The sequence below is a fragment of the Anas acuta genome, chromosome 4 (assembly GCF_963932015.1).
Source record: "Anas acuta chromosome 4, bAnaAcu1.1, whole genome shotgun sequence".
In the NCBI taxonomy this organism is placed as follows: domain Eukaryota; kingdom Metazoa; phylum Chordata; class Aves; order Anseriformes; family Anatidae; genus Anas; species Anas acuta.
In genome coordinates, this window is record NC_088982.1 from 47,150,092 (window position 1) to 47,168,205 (window position 18,114).

Here is an 18,114-nt window from a genome sequence, read left to right on the forward strand (position 1 = left end):
AAGCAGAAAGCTGTTCATGCAGCAGAAAAATATTTTTTTCATAACACTTTCTTAAACTGATCATTGCATAATGTAGCTAATTACACATATGGAATTTCTACCACTTAAACTTGATTAGAGTTGAAGAATATTTAAAAACAAAACAAAACCTATTTAGCCTTAAATATTTCTTAAATAGCATAATTAGTATAACATTGTTTTAGAAACAGTTGCTGCATATAGAGTGCATATGGGGTAATGGACCTACATATGTATCATATTTGTGTAATACCAATACAAATCCTTTCAGTATTGGCATCTATCTACAGATGAGCATCATGAGTGATGCTCCTAATGTGGATATTTGCTCACTAAAGCATAGAAAGAAGCTGCCAGTTCATTTTCCCAAGTAACTGAGTGTATGTTATGTGATCTGTGTTTGACATAGTGCCTTAAAGATAAACTTACTAGCGTTTGGTGTCAATCTGTACACAAAAGACTGTTTCTGAGAACTAGTAAAGGTGCTTTTGAATTTGATTTGAATCTTTTAACATTATTATTTTGAGTGCATTCAAAGCTGGTAAAAGTAGTTTAGGTATCCTGAGCAACTAAGAAAGTATATATAGAATTGAAAATGGGAAAGATGGATTGTTGCAAATCCAGCAGATGAGTTGTTCTTTCACTTTATATTTTGGATTTGCAAACACTTTCTTAGACCACTAACTGGCTCCTTAACTGGTCTTGTGATTTTTCAATTGGAGGAGGGGGGCAAGACTGTTTCTCCACATTTTGAAATATTGACATTATAGTCATGCTTAATGTCTCCACCAAATGTGGAACCTATTCCAGCACGTTCAGATGTGCCCCTTCCACCATGAGTTTTGATGTATATCAGATGAGTTTGAAAAAGAAGAAACTAAAAGCGATCCAAGAATTTAGTTATCAAACAGGTACTGTAAACTGCAGCTCCTGGCTGCTGGTTTGGTGACTTAAATCTTAAGCATTGAATTGTAGAAGTAAATCAGAATAGTGACAGTAAATTAGAAGTAAGTTTTGTATACTGAGTTTAACGTAGCTTAGACTTCCATACGTTTGAAACTTTGTACAACTTGCAACTTTTCTATGTGGAAGTAACGCTGAATGTTTCGTAGAAATTTATACTTAGGTCTCTCTGTGAAAGGTGTAATGTTTTTTGACTTTTTCTCTCAAAATAATTTGGGTCATTTTGACAATTATTTCTTAAAAATAAGGGACAGTTGAAGTTGTATGGTATTTGTTACTGATGTAAGTGAAAGATCTGGATAAATATTCCTATACAGTTGCTAGAGCACAGAGCTCTCAGAATATGATAGTGCATGGTGTATATTACACAAGGGAGGATACGCAGGGATGCGAGGAGAGAGTTCTCCAAAAAGAAAATGATCTTATGCTGCTAAACTGTTTTTTTGTTTTGTTTTTTTTTTTTTTTGTAGTGCTGATTTTAATTGGGAACCCCTGGAGTAGGCTCCAGGGAGATTCTCCCTGGATAAAACTGTGGCTGGAGAGAAAAACAAAACTTATTTCCTTCTATCAAATAATTGAAGTGAATGGAAATCCTCTGTTACAGCACCCAGCCCTTTCAAAGTTCAACTTCCTTAAAATGCCAACAATACATAGTTAGTTACCTTAGGAGACGTGCAAAAAACAGGAGGATGGACAGAAAGGACTTGACATCATATATGGGAGCAAAAACGACACACGATTTCCATTACTGGGGGATCTGGAAACCTAGTAGAAAAGGGATTTTTTTTTTTTTTTTTTTGCCAGTTCAGTATATGTTTGCACTTTGAGAACACAGTGATGAGAGTTTCAGATTTTCTTTTAAAATTTCGAAGTAAATGCAAGAAAGCGTTAGAAAGCAGTTTGCTTAAAGGAAAAAATAACCTTCTACTAGTTATTGGCAAGAATAACCTGCCAAAATCTCGCAACGAGCAACAACAACAAAGAAACAAACAAAAAAAAAACCACCACAATAAACAGCTAGTATTTAGAGGAGATTGGGAAAAAATCTGGGTTTTGTTTGTTTTTAATCCATTAGTGTCTAATACCAGAACATTAAATAATTGTGCCCTGGTGGTCTCTGATGCATTGAATTCTGTGTCAGAAGAAGCATTGCTGCAGTTTGAACATGCCAGCTTGTTGTAAACAACTGTTACAGGACACAGTGGGGCTGGTGAAGAACATAATGGGCCAGAATTTGGGCAGTTAACTGACCTCAGAAAAATCCCTGAGGTTTATTCTTACCTTTAATGACGCAGTGGTAGGATACATGTGGAAGAAGTATACAATTATCTGTCTTAAGTAAAGTTTTCCTGCATAGAGAACGAAATTGTGGGCGCACCCCATGTAAATGAACCCATGTCCCTGGAATTCCTGCTGTGAAATTGGTATGGACACGATACGAGGTTTTTCTCTGATTTTTTTTTCTTTTTTTTCTTCCCACTGAGCTAGTAAGAAGACTTGTATCTCAGTAGTGAACCTCTGCCCAAGCAGGTATGGATGTCACGGTATTGTTTAGACCTGGAAAAGGGGCCTTGTCAGCTGTGTCATCATTCTTGACCTTGGAAGAGTGTTTGCTTTTTGGTTTTCATGCTTTTGTTTTTCACAGTTTAAAAGCAGAAGGTACGTTTTCTTGTTCTTTGATTTGATTAACATTATTTTAAACTCTTACACCAAAGTGAGAAATTTTTATGAATGGTGAGAAGAACTTCAGCTATACCATCAGACTGCGTTTTCCACTCCTGAAGTACTGAAACAGTTAAGGAAACTAATCTGTAACAGTTCTGCCAACTGGATTCATTAATACCTCAAATTTCAATGTCTAATTCTTAGCATTAAGGAATGATAACATGTGCTTTTAAAGGTGTGTTAACTGCATTAAACTTTAGGCTTATGTAACCGATAACCCTTCGCTTTATGAAAAACAGGTAAATTAGTTAACTATCACATTTTAAAGTTACTTTGCAAAGATGCATGGTAAAAATATTTTCCATCTTACAAATGAGACTTAACACCATAATGTTGTAGGAACACAAAATGTGTTCACTTTTCTTTAAAAAAAAAAATATATATATATATATAATTCTATATATATATAGAGAGAGAATTAAAGAGTAATTAAATATGGTGTCCAGAGAAAAGTTTCTCTGTGCTCTGTTGCAGTGCTGGGCCTTGGGTCAAGTAGGCTTTGTAAGGTGATTTTGATGCTCTGAAAATGGGCCGCTGTGCCACATTTGGAATGAGTATCCATCAGCTACAGTTTTTCTTCATGTCTGTTTTAATACAATTGTCACATAGCAGAAGAGACAATTTGATGGCAAGTATTTTAAAAGAATTTTTGCGTGCCATCGATCTCAAAGCAGGAGTGAACAGAAACTTTGCTTTCCTGCCACCAGAGCTGTGCACAGAAGGTGACAAATCAGTCTGCAGTCACAGGGAAGAGTGGCAGTCTGCGGCACATCCACCCAGCTGAGGCACCAGCCTGCCTGCTCCGGGCTTGTCATTATTTTAAAGATCCGGATTATAGGTTCATCTGCAACAACAGCTCAACAGAAGGGCATTTGTTCAAATGGTCTGTAACATGAGTAAATGTGTTATCAAAACAGCACACGTCGGTCCGCTGTAACTGTTGCTTTGGTGTCGCCAGTGGTGTGGTGAACATCAGTGTAATGATGATGATGCCACAGTTTTAGCAACTAAAAAGTTAATTTGATGAATGCTGTTGGTTTATCAGCGAAGTGGTATTTTAGTCATAATAATTCACCTTGTACAATAAATGTGGTAATTTTCCTTTATGCAACAGAGTTTTATTTAAAGTTCTCAGAGTTCTAGAGGGAATGCAAATAGGTCAGGTGTGTCTGTATGATCAGATGTCTGCCTCGTGCTGATAAACAGGAACTCGGCCCTATGAAACTGGGTCATGTGGCTGGCAATTTAAATTACTGGCAGTAAGTTTGCCTAAATACACTAGGATAAGACTTTTGTATTGTATGGGGCATTGAAATGTATTGTGACACCTGGAGTGAGCTATTGTTTTGGGTTTATTGGTTTCTGTTGGTATCTTTAAACCCAATGGGAGCCTCAGATTGTTATTTAGTGAACTCTCTCATCAGGATAGTGGAAAGGAAAGAGCACCAACATTATAAAATTCAGAAGCATGCTTCTGGGAACTAAACAGTCCTGTGTCCAGCAGCCCTGAGCTTAAAGAACAGTTACAAATGTTTGTTCCTTTCTGTGAGAATGAGGTGGTGGTGGGGGGATAGTGAAGATGGCATCTTCTGCCTTACCTTTTTCAAAATTATCCTTTTGCACCCTTTGGTTTAGGTGTTTGTAGTCTACCTACACCCGTGTGTAGTATCTGTGAAAGAGTCCTTTTGCTAAGAATGCTTTGGAAGCGCACATAGTGATTGTGGGTTTTGTGCCTTATTCTTTGTATTTTGTAGCTCTTCGTTTATTAATATATTTATTTCATTTTTCTAGCTACTGAAGTCATGATGTGGCAGTAAATTTGATGACTCTAGAGTATTTTGCTGTCTTTTGCCTTAGATTTTGAAGAAGGATATTGAAGGAAACTCATTTATGTTACTTTATGTTGCCTTTAAAGGAAAGGGGAAAATATGCTAATACCTTCTGGTTTTGAGATACTTCAGGAAAATAATGGTTTATGTGTATGCAATCTGTATACAATTTTAAATACTCTTGCAAATAGTTGTGCTTTAAAACGACTTGAAATTGAAGATTTGCGCTAATCTGTTGTTGCAGCATTTCTCATTAGCCTAAACAGGTTTAATACTCCAAGCACTGTTGTCACTGTTTAGGAGAATAATGTCTGTGAGAGGTGACATTCTGGAATGTAAAATAGTTTAGAGGCATTAGTCAGCTGGTACATGCTGTTGAGGTCTGCATCTATTTCCACCTTAAATTCAAAGCTGTTGTTTATGAATCCTGAATTCTGTCCAAGGATTTCCAACATTTGTAGTTATTTTCAAGGATTTTATTTATTTACTTATTTTGCATTTTTTAGTAGGCTCAGGGGGAGATGCCATCTTTCTTATACATAGAATAATTTGAAAGCTGTTGGGGATAGCTCGTCATGTCCATTTATTGCAGATCTGGTTCATTAGCATCTCATTTCAGTCACCTAAAATCATTTGCAAAAAACTTTTTGCTCTTTTCAAACTTTAAATCTAACCAAGGAGTTCATACATGAGTTTTGAAATACACATGAACGTAAGGTTGTATTTAGGTTTTATAATAACTATTCATACTTGTTTATGACAAGCTTTCCAGGATATATTTTTTCTTATGTCTCTGACTGATTTACATTGCCTTCATTCATTCCGGAAGGTACAAAGATTCATTGAGCTTCTGTTTTATTAATTTTTTAATGAAGTGTAATTTATATGTGATTATTTTTTGAACTGATAATGGAAAGTACACCTGATTATATTGCACCACTGTACAAAGTAATGGAAGTGGTGACAATTGAGGAGAAAGTAATAGGGGAATAGAATCAAACGTTTATTTCTTGAAATTGTTTTGACTCACAAATTGCTTGAGTTGTGCTTTCTATACCTAATTACATAAATATCACTTTTCACATTCTGAATGAAGAGTTGTTTTTTTTTGTTTGTTTGTTTTTTTAATATTCTGGAAAATCACCAAGTTTTCATCAGTCTGGTTCACATGAACATCAAACAGAGTGTTAGGTTTCTCTACGTTTTGTGTTTGTTATATGAAATATTCACTTAGTTTTCTGACAGCAGAGTAGAGACGGATGGTAGTGACCAGCACAAGTAGTAAGGCAGCATATCAGGGTACTGCCACCTGGAAGTGTTCTCTCTTTTTTTTTTTTTTGATGCTGTTTTCAGGTTTTTGTTCATGCTTTCATGTTATTCTTCAAGGCTTATGCCACTGATACGTAGGTTAGATTTTGCTTGGAAATAATAGCTGATGCAGGGTAAGATAAGCGTTTGTAGCTCAGTTAAGGACATGACGGAGTCCAGAAAGTGGTGTGTTTCCTTCCTACGCCTGCAAGATACTTCTATCTTGGCACAAATTCAGTTCTTCGTGACTTGAGCTTAAAACGCCAAACACAAATTCTGCTCATGATGTTAACTGTAAAGCCACCAAATCGAGGTGGTCGTAATTGTTAACTGTTAACTACAAGTATTTTTCGTTTTGTACTAGACAGGTTTTGTCTGAGTTAGTTGTAGCAAGTAACTTCTATTTCTGGTCAGGTCTTTGTCAGAGAATTGATGGTGCTCAGCATTTCACGATTTTATGAGGCTTTAGCATAATGTAATGTTTTAAAATCACCTGTTAGTTACACTGGCACATCACAAACACTTTAAAGATTCTGATTTGTAATTCAGTCATTTAAAGAATAATTTATCTTTAAAGGAAACTTTTTAGAATATATTAGAAAACCAAGGTCACGAGTGTCATTAAACTCTCAGAAACATAAATATGTTTAATTTAATATGTGCTGTGTGTGTAGTGGTGTCCTTGGAATAACTGTGCAAAAAAAAAAGACCAGATTCAGTTTCACTAATTTTCATAGCCTCATTTACTAGCAATCACTGTCAGTATAGAAAGAAATCGCTGTGTAACAAACTAATTATTAGTGGATGTGTTATTTTGGTGAAAGGCAGCTGCAGATTGCGTTACATAGTGTTCGTTTTTATGCCTATGTAACAACTATTAAGTCCCCCCCCAGCTGCTGTTTAAAAAAAAAAAAAAAAGACTTTGAAGTTATTTTTAGCACAGATGGTCTCTGATTTTAAAGAATCTGAGGTGAAGTTGCTGAGAGGAGGGCTCCATCTAATGCTGGGGCCTGGGAGACCTGCTCCTGCCCACCACGGTGGGCTCCCCGTGCCCGTTAGGTGCGGCCATCCACAGCTGGCTGCCGGCCTCTTCCCGAGCTCAGCCCCGCTGCCTTTGAGCTCCTCTGCAGTGTGGTGCTGCCACTGAAATGCTGTGCATCCTTGAAAATGGGAGGGACTGGGGAAATTTCTCAGTTTAAGATATGGTTCCAGGCAGGGTGTGTGTGTGTTATAAAAGCCATATGTATGTCAGCCTCTTCCAGGTCTTGCATCCCCTTTTGATTTTAGGGAGGTTTGTGTAGTCAGTGTGTGCGGAGAAGCTAGATCCGTACTTGGAAAGACTTTAAATGGCATTTTAAAAGGTTCCGAACATTTACGGGCCACAGTCTGTGGATATCTGTGGCCTGTCTAGCAGTGAAGCAGCTGACAATTTGCAAGCGCTCATCAAGTGCACTGTTTATAAATACTTGATAACAGTGTTTACAGCTCTGCAGCGGCACTCTTTTGGGTGGGGGAAAAAGGGGAGGTGATGTCAAACCTTCTGCTTTACCCTCATCTTCATGGAAAGTCCTGATCAGCACAGGGTTTGTGGAGGTAAATGCTGGTTCTTGCTCCTGCCCTGGCTCCGGCGGTACCCTCAGGAGCCAGCCACGAGTGCATCCCTCCCCTCTGGGGCTGATCCGATCTTCAGAGGCTGATACGATACAGGCAAGCACTTGTTGTTTTCTCTGCATTGTCCACCTCTACCTTAATGAGTGAAATGGTTAAGTATCGGAGGGGGCGAGCCTCGAGGAATGTCTTCCATTTGACTTGAATATTTTGGTGGATAAAGGGAGAGGGAGGGAGGGAGAGAGCGAGTGAGAAATGCACTTACATCACTAGGACTGCATTGAGTGTGCCTGTGCAGGTTAAGAGACAGACTACAGTGTCTTTGCTTTCTGCAGGAAGCAGCAATGCCGTTTGTATCCTAAGAGGAATTTTTTATTTAGAAAAGGAAGCATTCTTTCTACCCAGGAAATGGCTTTCCTTGTGCGTTGCTATGCCAACTGCCTGCAGCCATGGTCTTCCAAAGTAAGCACAATAACGTAATTATATTGGCGTATTGCATTCAGACTCATGATTCTCTGGGTTTCTGTGTGTGTGTGACTGTGTTGTATTTCTGTTTCTGACTCTCTTGGCAGTCGACGGGCTCGTCTCGATTGTGAGGAGTGGGCGTCATAAAAATTAAATGTCCATCAATGTCACGCTGCTGAGATTAATTGTGCAAACTTGGTTAGCTGAGTGGAACAGAGATCACTGGTCACTACTCTGTCAGCATCATTAGCAGCCAGGGGAGGAGGTCCCTGTTCGCGTGCGCTGCCCTGATTTTGGGGGAGTGGAGGGTGGCGGTGGCGGGGGGAGGCTGCGTGTGTGAGTGTGTGTGGTTGCAAATGAAACAGGAGTATTAACAATGCTTGGCTGAATGCTGGAGGCTGGTTCCTGCACCCTGACTAATATAATACTGTATTAAGCCTTTTTGAGGGAGTCTCTGTGCAGTCAGCCATTTTAGCTTTTTTCCTCCTTTTTCTTTTCTTCCCATTCCTCTGTCTCGGGGAATGGTTCTGTTCCCCTGGATGAATGCTGGATATGTAGGGTTTCATCAGGCTCTGTGCACCCTGACATGCTTAGACTTTCAGTGTTACAAAAATGGAGACTAACGCTGTCGTTTGGATTGCTTCTCTGCACTACAAGTGTGAGGGGGTTTTTGAGCTTACCAGTAGTGACACTTTTAGCTCCAGCTTGGTTTCCCCCCCTCCTCCTCTTTTTAATTTAATGCTGTAGAGGGTGACTTGCCATCCATAAGAAATTGGTACATGATGTGTAAATTCAGTTCAGCTTCTGTTTCTTCATTATGAAACCACTTGCAATCCCGGCTAACCATGGAGTTATGGGCCAGCAGGAGAAACATTCAGTAAGTATTGCAAATTCTGTTTGTTCTATCAATAACCTGTCACGGACGAGTTGCATGGAAATTGAAACTGCTTGTCATCCTCCTCGTGTACTTCTCCTGATTTGTGAATTTAATGGTGGGGTTTTGAGGGAAAGCAGTACCTGAGGTGGCATTAGAATCTGTGACTGTGTTTAAGATTGTTTTTAATTTAGAAAAGGCAACTCTGTAGGTTTTTTGAATGTTAAAAATGTACTCGGAAAATACTGACATACTTTCCTTGGTCAAGAAGCTATGAGCGTTCGGTTAAAATCTGTATGCATTTGCTAAAACTTTAAAGAAATATTTGAGCTGTATAACAAGTGATTTAATTGTAGTTGGTGATAAGAGTAGATTTATTCTGTATAATGTATGGTGCTGGTGTGCTGTTGCCTTGTAGCATGGCGTTGAACATCTGTGATAGACTTATGCTGAAAATGCAGAAACTGTTAGTAAAACACTGCATGAACAAAAGGCATAAGTACTGATGCTTTATAATTGATCCCATGAGTCAGCTACACCTTTGTCATGCTTTAATCCCATAGGCTGTCGATGTTTATTGTTTGTGAAAAATGCATTCATAAGCAGAACAGCAAACATTATTTAACAAGGCCTCAGGTGTCTGAAATTAGAAATTTACATTTTACTTTATAAAAAGATTCTAGGAGTACACATTCCTATCACTTAGTTAACACATATATATCTTCATGGTAGATTTTATATGGTTTGATATAATGTTAAGTTTCTTGAAAACCTTTCTACATTCTGTGCATAGAGGGTATGTACTAGAGCGTGCATGGGAATGTGGGCAGTATGTTCAGCATATACAACTAACAATCGTAAATATTGGAAAGATGTGATAGCAGGAACTTTTTCAAGGAGGAACATTTTCTTTACAAATTGAATTTTTATTTGGTATAGAAATACAGAAAATAAGCTAGAAATATTTCAGAATGTGTCTAGTGATTTTTTTTATGCATACAGCAGTTTCTTGTTGTAGACTTTGTTCTTTTAATTTCTTCTTAATTACATTCTAAGTATAAAGCAGTTCATGTTACCAAATCATTGGGAGTTCATGAAATATTTAGAACTTAATCTAAAAAAAAAAATGCACACACAAAACCCACACTTCCCTGCGTCCTGAAACTCAAGTACTGAAGAAGCTGAAATAGAATAGGATACCCTAAATTTGCAAATTGAAAGAAAATGAGAAAGCTGTATATGTATTGTTTTCCCTGTTCTTTTTACTCTCCAGAGAAGGTTGATGAAAGTTTCTGGATTTATTCTGGTTAACACAAAGTCTGATTAATACGAAATAATAGCTTATAAATGAGGGAAAAAATAACTTGGTGTATTAAAGGCTTTACATTCCAAGGTCTGACGTGTTTTAGATGCATTACTCTGAATTAATTACAGATTAATCCACAGATATATTTCACTCTGTGGACCAACATATAAGAATAATGAAAGAGGAGAGATAAAAGTATCACTTTTTCTTACAATAAACTAATTTTCGTATGTCAACATACATATAAGATAAAGAAATAGTATTATGACATAGGGCTGGCACACAACTGCAGATTTTGCATTAACAAAAGCCATGGTGAAGGGTTTATAAGAAGTTTAAAATGAAACTGTTAGGATACAGAGAAAAACTCTACTTTGGCAATGAAACTCTCTATGCTTGTTCTCCAAATAAAGGATTTTTGTGTGGAAAATGGGACTGAAAAATCGCAGTTCTTTGTAGATAGGGAAGGCAAGCTCAGAGTTTTGAGGTATATGGAATTTGTCTTCCTTTGACATAAAGGAAAACTTACTGAATTAATCATTTTTGAGAAGTTATTTTTATGCTAGCATGTTGCCAGAATCCTAAATCTCTTATTGATGTCTGACAGATCTGATTTCAAGAAAAGAGCTGTAATTACTTCTGTGACATCCCACCTATGGTCTCACAGCTTGATTTGCTGGGACAATCTGGAAACGAATGCAAAATCTCCAGTGCTCTGTTTCACATAAAATTCTGCGAAACAATTTTAGCTAATGCTATTAAATCTTATTTTAACACTAGTTTAGTAGGCAGTGCGGGATATGGGTTAAGTTTACTGGTCTGTAAAAAATGGCATGCAGGATGGCCCTATTGTGTTCATTGTGGTTGGAGTGGAGGGAGGAAAAGTGGAAAAAGTGTTACTCTTCCCAGATTACTTAATGTAAGAAGTAAAAATCAGCGGCGTCCATCAAGTGTACAGGTCCACATGCCTCGTCTTTCATAAATCGGATAGGTTTGAAACAGCAGCCAGTATGAAGGTGGTGGTTGCTCTGTGGGTGATATTCTGTGATAGACAACCACTGTCGTCTGTGAACAGGGAGTGAAGGCTTGCTGAGGGGGGAAGATGGCAGAGAAGGTCCCCCCAGTTGGCTCAGGCCTTCTAAAATGTTCTTTCTATCTCATTCCTTCTTTCCCCTTGTATGTGTTGTTTGTAGGAACTTTACTCAACACAATTAAAAAGAATATTAAAGAGTGATAGGAATAATGGCTTTTAAATTATAACTTGAGACACATAGTTCTTTCATGAGTGTGTAATGATTAACAGCTCTTGGAGTCGCTTATGCACAGTCTGTAAGAAAGGGTAAGTTACTTTTTGACTTTGGGTATTATAGAAATGAAGTCTGCAAATAAAGGGTATGTTTTACTGGCAGCCCAGTGACTCTCCTTTAGGGATCGTGTAGCCGCTTCAGTCTTTTGATGTCCTTGACCTGTCTTGAATTACTGAAAGATATTGAAAGCAATAAGTCAAGTCTTTGGCTTGCTATTGCAGTATTTTAGTTCACAAAGATTTGTGACCCCATGCTAGGGGCCCTCTTGCTCCCTGGAATGAGATGGAAACGAGTGGTGTTTTGACGAAGTCTTGGGTTGTAATTGCGCAAATATGGCTATCTTAATTTCTTGTGCAGGAAGAGTGTTGATTGGGATGCTTGTTTAAGAAATGTAAAACTTTACAGAAGTGTCTTTTTGTTTCTAGAAGAGATAATTAGTATCAGCTTAGAACTCAAAGAATAAAGGCAGCCCAGGATAGTTGCTTGTCCTTTCAGAGAGCATCACAGCACAGGGAAGAAGGGTGTAATGGTGTGATCAAGTGGCTACATTTGCTAAGCTGAACAACCTGAGCTGACCTCATACCTGGATGTTTTTTAAATATACCTGGAAAAATACACTATATGATTTTTTTTCACATGTATATGAAAAAAACAACAACGACAAAAAACAAACAAACTAAAAACACCTTCAACTTGGAAGAAACCTGCTATCTGCTGTAGCTGATGATGATTGTGAGTTTATTCATCTTAGTGAATTGCATTACGCTGGGAATTGATACCATTTTTTTTTAAGGCACCTCTATTTTGGTTCCTTATTGAAAAACAAGATTTCGATTTTGCACCTTTCTGATTATTACTTTCCCTTTTCTTAATACATTGGAATATAAAAATATTTTTTTCTCTGCAGACCAATAACGGAGTTGTGGATTTTTCATGTGATTAGGAATAATTATTTTGCCTCTTCATAGGTGTGTTATCTTTAATTGTACATGGCCACGTACAATTTTCTTCCACAAGATTCATCTCAAGTTAGATAGCTCTGGTTTCTATTTGATATTTTGCATCAGCTTCATTGCTCAAGTGGCCAGTTTGTGTTTATATGGCATACTGATCAAGTCCTACTCAGAAGATGAAAGCATTAATTTTTTTCCTTCTCTGGCTTTTTGGGGTGTTTGTAATGACAGTGTTAATGTGATTCATTGAAGCAGTGCAGAGCGGCATTATCTTCATTTTTCAGATAGTTCTGCTGAAGCAAATCTTTGGCAAAAAGTAAGGACAGTTTAGAAAACTTCACATACTTATTTCTCAGTATAGCTTGGCCTTAGTGCTCAAATTACAGATTTTATCTGACTTTTCTGTGTTTTGGCCCAGCTCAGGCACCCATGGTCTAATGATTGTCTGAAAGGTTGATTTTAAGTGACTTGCCTGGCATTGTAACAGAGATCTGCAGTAGAGTTCTGGATAAATTCCTGTTCTCCAGGACAGCATTTAACTGCAAATTTTCTCAAAAGCTTATAATTGGCAAAATTTGGGTCATTTCGTATGAATGACAGTGAATGCATTAGTGACCTGTGGAGATGGCAATGAAAACATCTTTGGCACATATGAAATGTTGTGCCATCTTTCTGTGACTGTTTCAAGGCCTTGGAGACAGTACAACATGCGTTTTATTTTTAAAGTATGTGTTTATATATATGTGTGTGTGTGTATATGTAGACATACATAAAACTCCAGCCACTTCTTTTTATATATATATAAAAAATCTGTCTTTGCCTTCTTAAGAAGTAGCTGAAATTTTTCATTTCAGCATAGATGGTTGGCACTGAAAATCTGTAATTTGAAAATAATTTAAAGAATTTGGAATGGTTTAGGTTGGAAGTGACCTTTAAAGCCCATCCAGTTCCTATCCCCTGCCATGTGCAGGGACACCTCTTACCAGACCAGGTCACCCAAAGCCCCATCCCGTGAACACTTCCAGGCATGGGGCATCCACCACTTCTCTGGGCATCTCTAAGGTAGTAAAAGTTCAAAAAGACTGTGGGGAAACTAGCACTATCGATAGTACCAGCTTCATTTTACATTCCACAGTGACCGAAACTAGTGATTGTGTTAAAGTGCTTATAAGGTGGTATTTATGATGGTGCACACTGAAAGGTGTCATTTATAGCTAGAATACAGATGTGAACCTGGAAAGGAAAGTCAGCTCCTTCTGAAATGTTATTTTAGACCAACTGACTAATTCTATATGTTATTACTGAGTTGTAGGCACACCTGCCTTATCTTCGGGCATGTTAAAATTCCAGCTAATATTGGGAGCTGATGATACCCAGCAATTAAAAAATAATTAAAAATTCCAAACCTCTAAAGACACAAAACAAAAAGACCTTAAAGCCCTGAAGGTACCATTGATTTGCTTCTGATTTTACAAGTTAATAAATTCAGCAGAATAATAGAAGCTCTGAAGTGCAGGAGGTAATGGAATGCTGTGTTAAGAATTGTAGGTTAAAAATATCAGGGAATTAGGCAATGTGCAAATAGAGTGGCACCAAGTCCATTGCAACAAGAAATAAGCATATTCAGCTATGAAAATCCTGTGCCTCAGTATCTCAAGCATCTTCCACCTCCAAAATATTGGTGCTCCCTTGCTTGATGGAGAGTTTTCAGCGATACTTGTGCTTGGACTTGAGCTATTTCCAGTTGATGTAGTCTGTACGGTTTAGCAAATTAACCTGTAAAAATATTCCAGCCAGATGGAGTAAGTTATATTTTTGGAAACTTCATCTTTAATTATCTAAGACAGGAAATCTCAAATTGTGATATACAAAGAACTATGTGGCTTGAAGGGTTATTGGAAATTGCTATTGGTAGTGTGACTTGTTTGTGCGTTGTGATTGCCAGTGGTACCATTCCATTATGCACAAGTGAGGGGAAGTGTCTTGTGTCCTGTGCTCTGCTGCTAAGGTGACCTGAAGCTTTTCTGCACAATCCTTCTGTACATGATGGTTTTACAGGTTGTCTGCAGGATCAGGGAAGTAATTATCTGTGTCAAAAAGATCACTGCACGTGATTTGGCAATTAGAAAGCACAGTTCCCTAATGCTCAAATTTGTAAACTGGAATTGGGTAAACATTGAAACTCTGCTTTGACCATCAGCACTCGGAAAATAAATGAGGCTGATGCTGGAAACTTGTAATATATAAATAAATAAAAATTCCAGTTTATTTGAAGTTTGGTTTTCTTCAACATTCCTGTTTTAGATAGGTTTTTATTCCTTGTTGTGTTCTAGGCTTTAAATTGCTACAAATTACTCCTTAACATCATCCTTGATGTCTGAAAAGCTGAACTAATTTTATTAGCCCTCTCAGGAATACACATTTGTGTGATTTTTATATGAAATAAATGCAGGATTTTCAGGATCATTTTAAAGTCTGATTTTAATTTTTTTCTATCTTAGATGCAACAGTTGATATATAGTTAAACATTTACTTTTCTGTTACTATACTTGATACATTCTTGTTAGCTTTATCTGAATTTAGAAATGAATAGAATTAATACTATTAGGAAAAAAAAAATCATGGTAGGGTATTTGAAGAGTAAACTAGTATTCAGGGTAATACTGAAGCAATGTTTCCAGTATTCTTTATTACCAGTGGCTGACAAGTGCTGCTGGCTGTGAAGGCCCTACACGACGAGTGTAAGCAATGTTAAGGGTTTGAGAAAAATGAGATGTCTCAAGATTTACCCTTGACCAAAGCTGCTTGTACCTGACACATCTCGTTTTCAGTGTTGTATTTAGAAATGTCTGGTAGCTGTAGTGCAAGAAAAGCATGGGGTGACCTGTGCAGCTCTGCAGGCTTTTTAGGATTCTAACCTTGGTGTGCTTAACCTGCCAATCTGTCCCTGAAATGTAAGTGACACTTGTACACTTCCCAGTAGTGGATGCTTGGTTGTTCTTCCAATTCTGTTACCTTGCCAGCAGTCTTTTTTTTTTTCTTTTTTTTTTTTTTTTTTTCCCCCTGCTGTTCATTTTGATACAGTGATGATTCAGCAGAGAACCGCAGGAAGAATAAACTGTACCGAAGGGGTATCTGATCTGAGCACTGCTCAGTGGGTTGTTTGTGGAGAGCTGATCCTATGCCCAGTAGCTGGAATTTATAGGAGCATTTGTCATTCCTTCCTAAATCTGTGTTTATGCAGAGATATTAGGAGGGTAGATGAAGGACAACAGATTGCAAAGCTTTTATGTGGGTGATGTTGAAGGTAAATAGCCTTATATTAACATATCACCTGACCCAAATACTGCTGCTGCATAGCTCCTAATATAGCTGAGACGTTTTACTGGATACAAGAGCTTTCGTCTGATTTCTTGCTTGGAAAAGACGAGTATCATGACAGTGGTATTTGGTGAAATAACTGCATAGACGGGATGAAATCTAGAGTAGGTGTAGTTTGTAACTTGTGATGCTGGATGCAGCTCCTAGACTAGTTCAGTATAGTGATGTGCAAGAACAGGGGTTTAGCCTCTGGCCAAAAGGCAGCTTCTGTATTTCTGGATGGTGCTGGGCACAATGTGACCAGCTGACCTGGCACTCTCTGCTTGGTCTAAACTTTAAGCCAGAAAAAAAAAATAAAAATAAGGGTGTGAGTCTTTTGTGATCTGGGGTCTCCACTACAGACACTAAAGCACAAAACACCGGCATGTTTAGCTCCCTTCTCATGAAAAGTGAAGGAGGATTTTCCTAAGTAGAGAGCAGCCTGCTATATCTACCAGCTGGACTGGCTAGTTCTCCAGCTGTTCCTGACCCCTGTGTTACAGGCAGTCAAGTTGATCTCTCCTGTAATATGCTGTTCCTTCCAAAGCCAGTCTGGAGTGCCTTAAAAAGGTATCAAATAATTCAGTCTCTTTCAGAGCTCAACAGGTGCTGTGCTTTCTGCTCCTTGTGGTGGGTGGCAGGTGGGAGGGTGGCTGCCCCTCCTTGAGTCGGGAATGTCTTCGGAGTGCCGGTTTATCGAGTCACTGTAAATGACAATGGAAAGCTCTGATCTATGTGACAAAAGGCAAAGATTTGCCCTATGATGTGAAGATGTCTCTCTGCTCAAATACATGACTGGCATTTGCAGCTTATAATGGAGATGACACTTCTCATTTGGACTGGGAACCTGAAGAAGGGGTTAATGCTAGCCTTCTCATCAGCCCAGGCTTTTTGACATGATTCAGGAGCCAGTTTCTTTTCCTTACAGAGGAAAAACAGGCTCACGAGCCGTAATGTTTTGCACTTGTTTGCATCCCATTATAGCTGCATTTAGTATCTGCTAATAAGTTAATGCGCTATTGCAGTCGTGAAATGTAGCTCCACGTAGTGCTTTTAACTCGTGACCTGTAGGTATCTTATTGCAGCTCTTCTGGTGCTGGTGTCCGGGTGAAACCATTGCCAAGGTCTGGTAGCAGTAATGCATCTTCTCGGTGACTGCAGCCACCTGATCTACACAAGTGTATAGACAGCCGGAGGGGAAGCATGTTGGAAGCCCAGACCATAAGCAGTGCTTGTGCTCACACTTCTCAATCTGCGATTTCTTTCACTTGCTCTATAAATATTGCCTCGTTTCATCTGAGGAGTCTGTCAGCTTGCTCTCTTACAAGCACAGGCGCTGTGCACTGGGTCATTTGGACACTGACTGGGTAGGATTTATTAGTTTACAGCTTGACTCCAAACTGTGACTTTGCAAGTAAGAAAAATGGATTAAAGCTTTTTTTTTTTTTTCCCTTCTGTGAAGAATGATTTCATAAAAATGACGTCGTGCTATTCTGCAGGTCTGCTCCCTTTGTGTATTTAGTCATGTTGGCTTGCTTTATAGTTAAAAATAGGCTTTTACTGTTCTGTGCTGCTGTTACTCCTGCCGAGCCAAGAAAATGGGAGCTGGATTGTGTTCTTAGGGCTCCATCCACAGCATTGTTTCCTAAATTCCTACCACTGCTGCTTGCCTGCCAACCTCCTAAATGCTGTAGGAGTTGCACGAGTGTGGGGAAGGGCTGCTGTGGGATGTTCTGCAAGGGCAGAGCAGAAGGGGAGAACGTGGCAGGGGCACTGGAACGTCAATTTAATCCTGGGAGTGGAATTAATGGTTTGAAATTGGGGTGGTGGAGAGCATCATACGTGGAAGCTGGATGCATTTGGTTGTGGTTGAACGTAATAATAATTCTAGACTTTGGGAAATGTAAACCAAGCTGCAGGAGTTATTTCTTACTTAACTGTATCATAGGTTTGTGGACTCATCAGCCCTCTTCTCATTTCAACCCAACTAGGTTTTGTGTGCTCTTGATTGTTATTATGATTTTAAAATTGCACTTAAGCAGCAAAAAGTACCTTAAAACTTTCATTGTACTGTGTCTGCCTCTGTTTTTTCCCTGATCAGGGTGCAGCTTGACCTCTAAATCTTAATTTACTCCTCATACTGATCTAGGAAATAAATAAAAAAAACCTTCCAAATACTTGGCAGGCATTAACTCTCTGCTATTGCAGGTTGCTCAGGAGAGAGCCAGATGCCTTCCTGGTGTGCTTGTATTTTCAGTTTTGACTCACATCACAAGTGGACTATCATCAGATTTTTTGGCCTTTGAATAAGAAGTTGAATATAGAGGATTTTTCATTGCAAGATTGTTGAATAATGTATGATTTTTTCGTCACTTTTAAGGAACCATGAGGAAAAAGA

The 18,114-nt window shown here is 38.4% G+C and overlaps 1 protein-coding gene across 13 annotated transcripts in view; it reads left to right on the plus strand.

Moving 5' to 3' along the window:
* The window catches only part of RAPGEF2 (Rap guanine nucleotide exchange factor 2), a 181,172-nt gene that overhangs the window by 104,503 nt on the left and 58,555 nt on the right, over positions 1-18,114 (plus strand). For 2 of the 13 annotated variants that reach the window (XM_068681100.1, XM_068681097.1), the window contains exon 1: positions 7,845-7,913. The exons of 9 other annotated variants lie outside the window; for them this stretch is intronic. In XM_068681100.1, the coding sequence (XP_068537201.1) occupies positions 7,860-7,913 (54 nt within the window). In that variant the 5' untranslated portion in view covers positions 7,845-7,859. Of the gene's footprint in view, positions 1-7,844; positions 7,914-8,255; positions 8,794-18,114 lie in introns of those variants that run through there. 2 more of the 13 variants (XM_068681096.1, XM_068681099.1) reach the window with 2 other exon arrangements.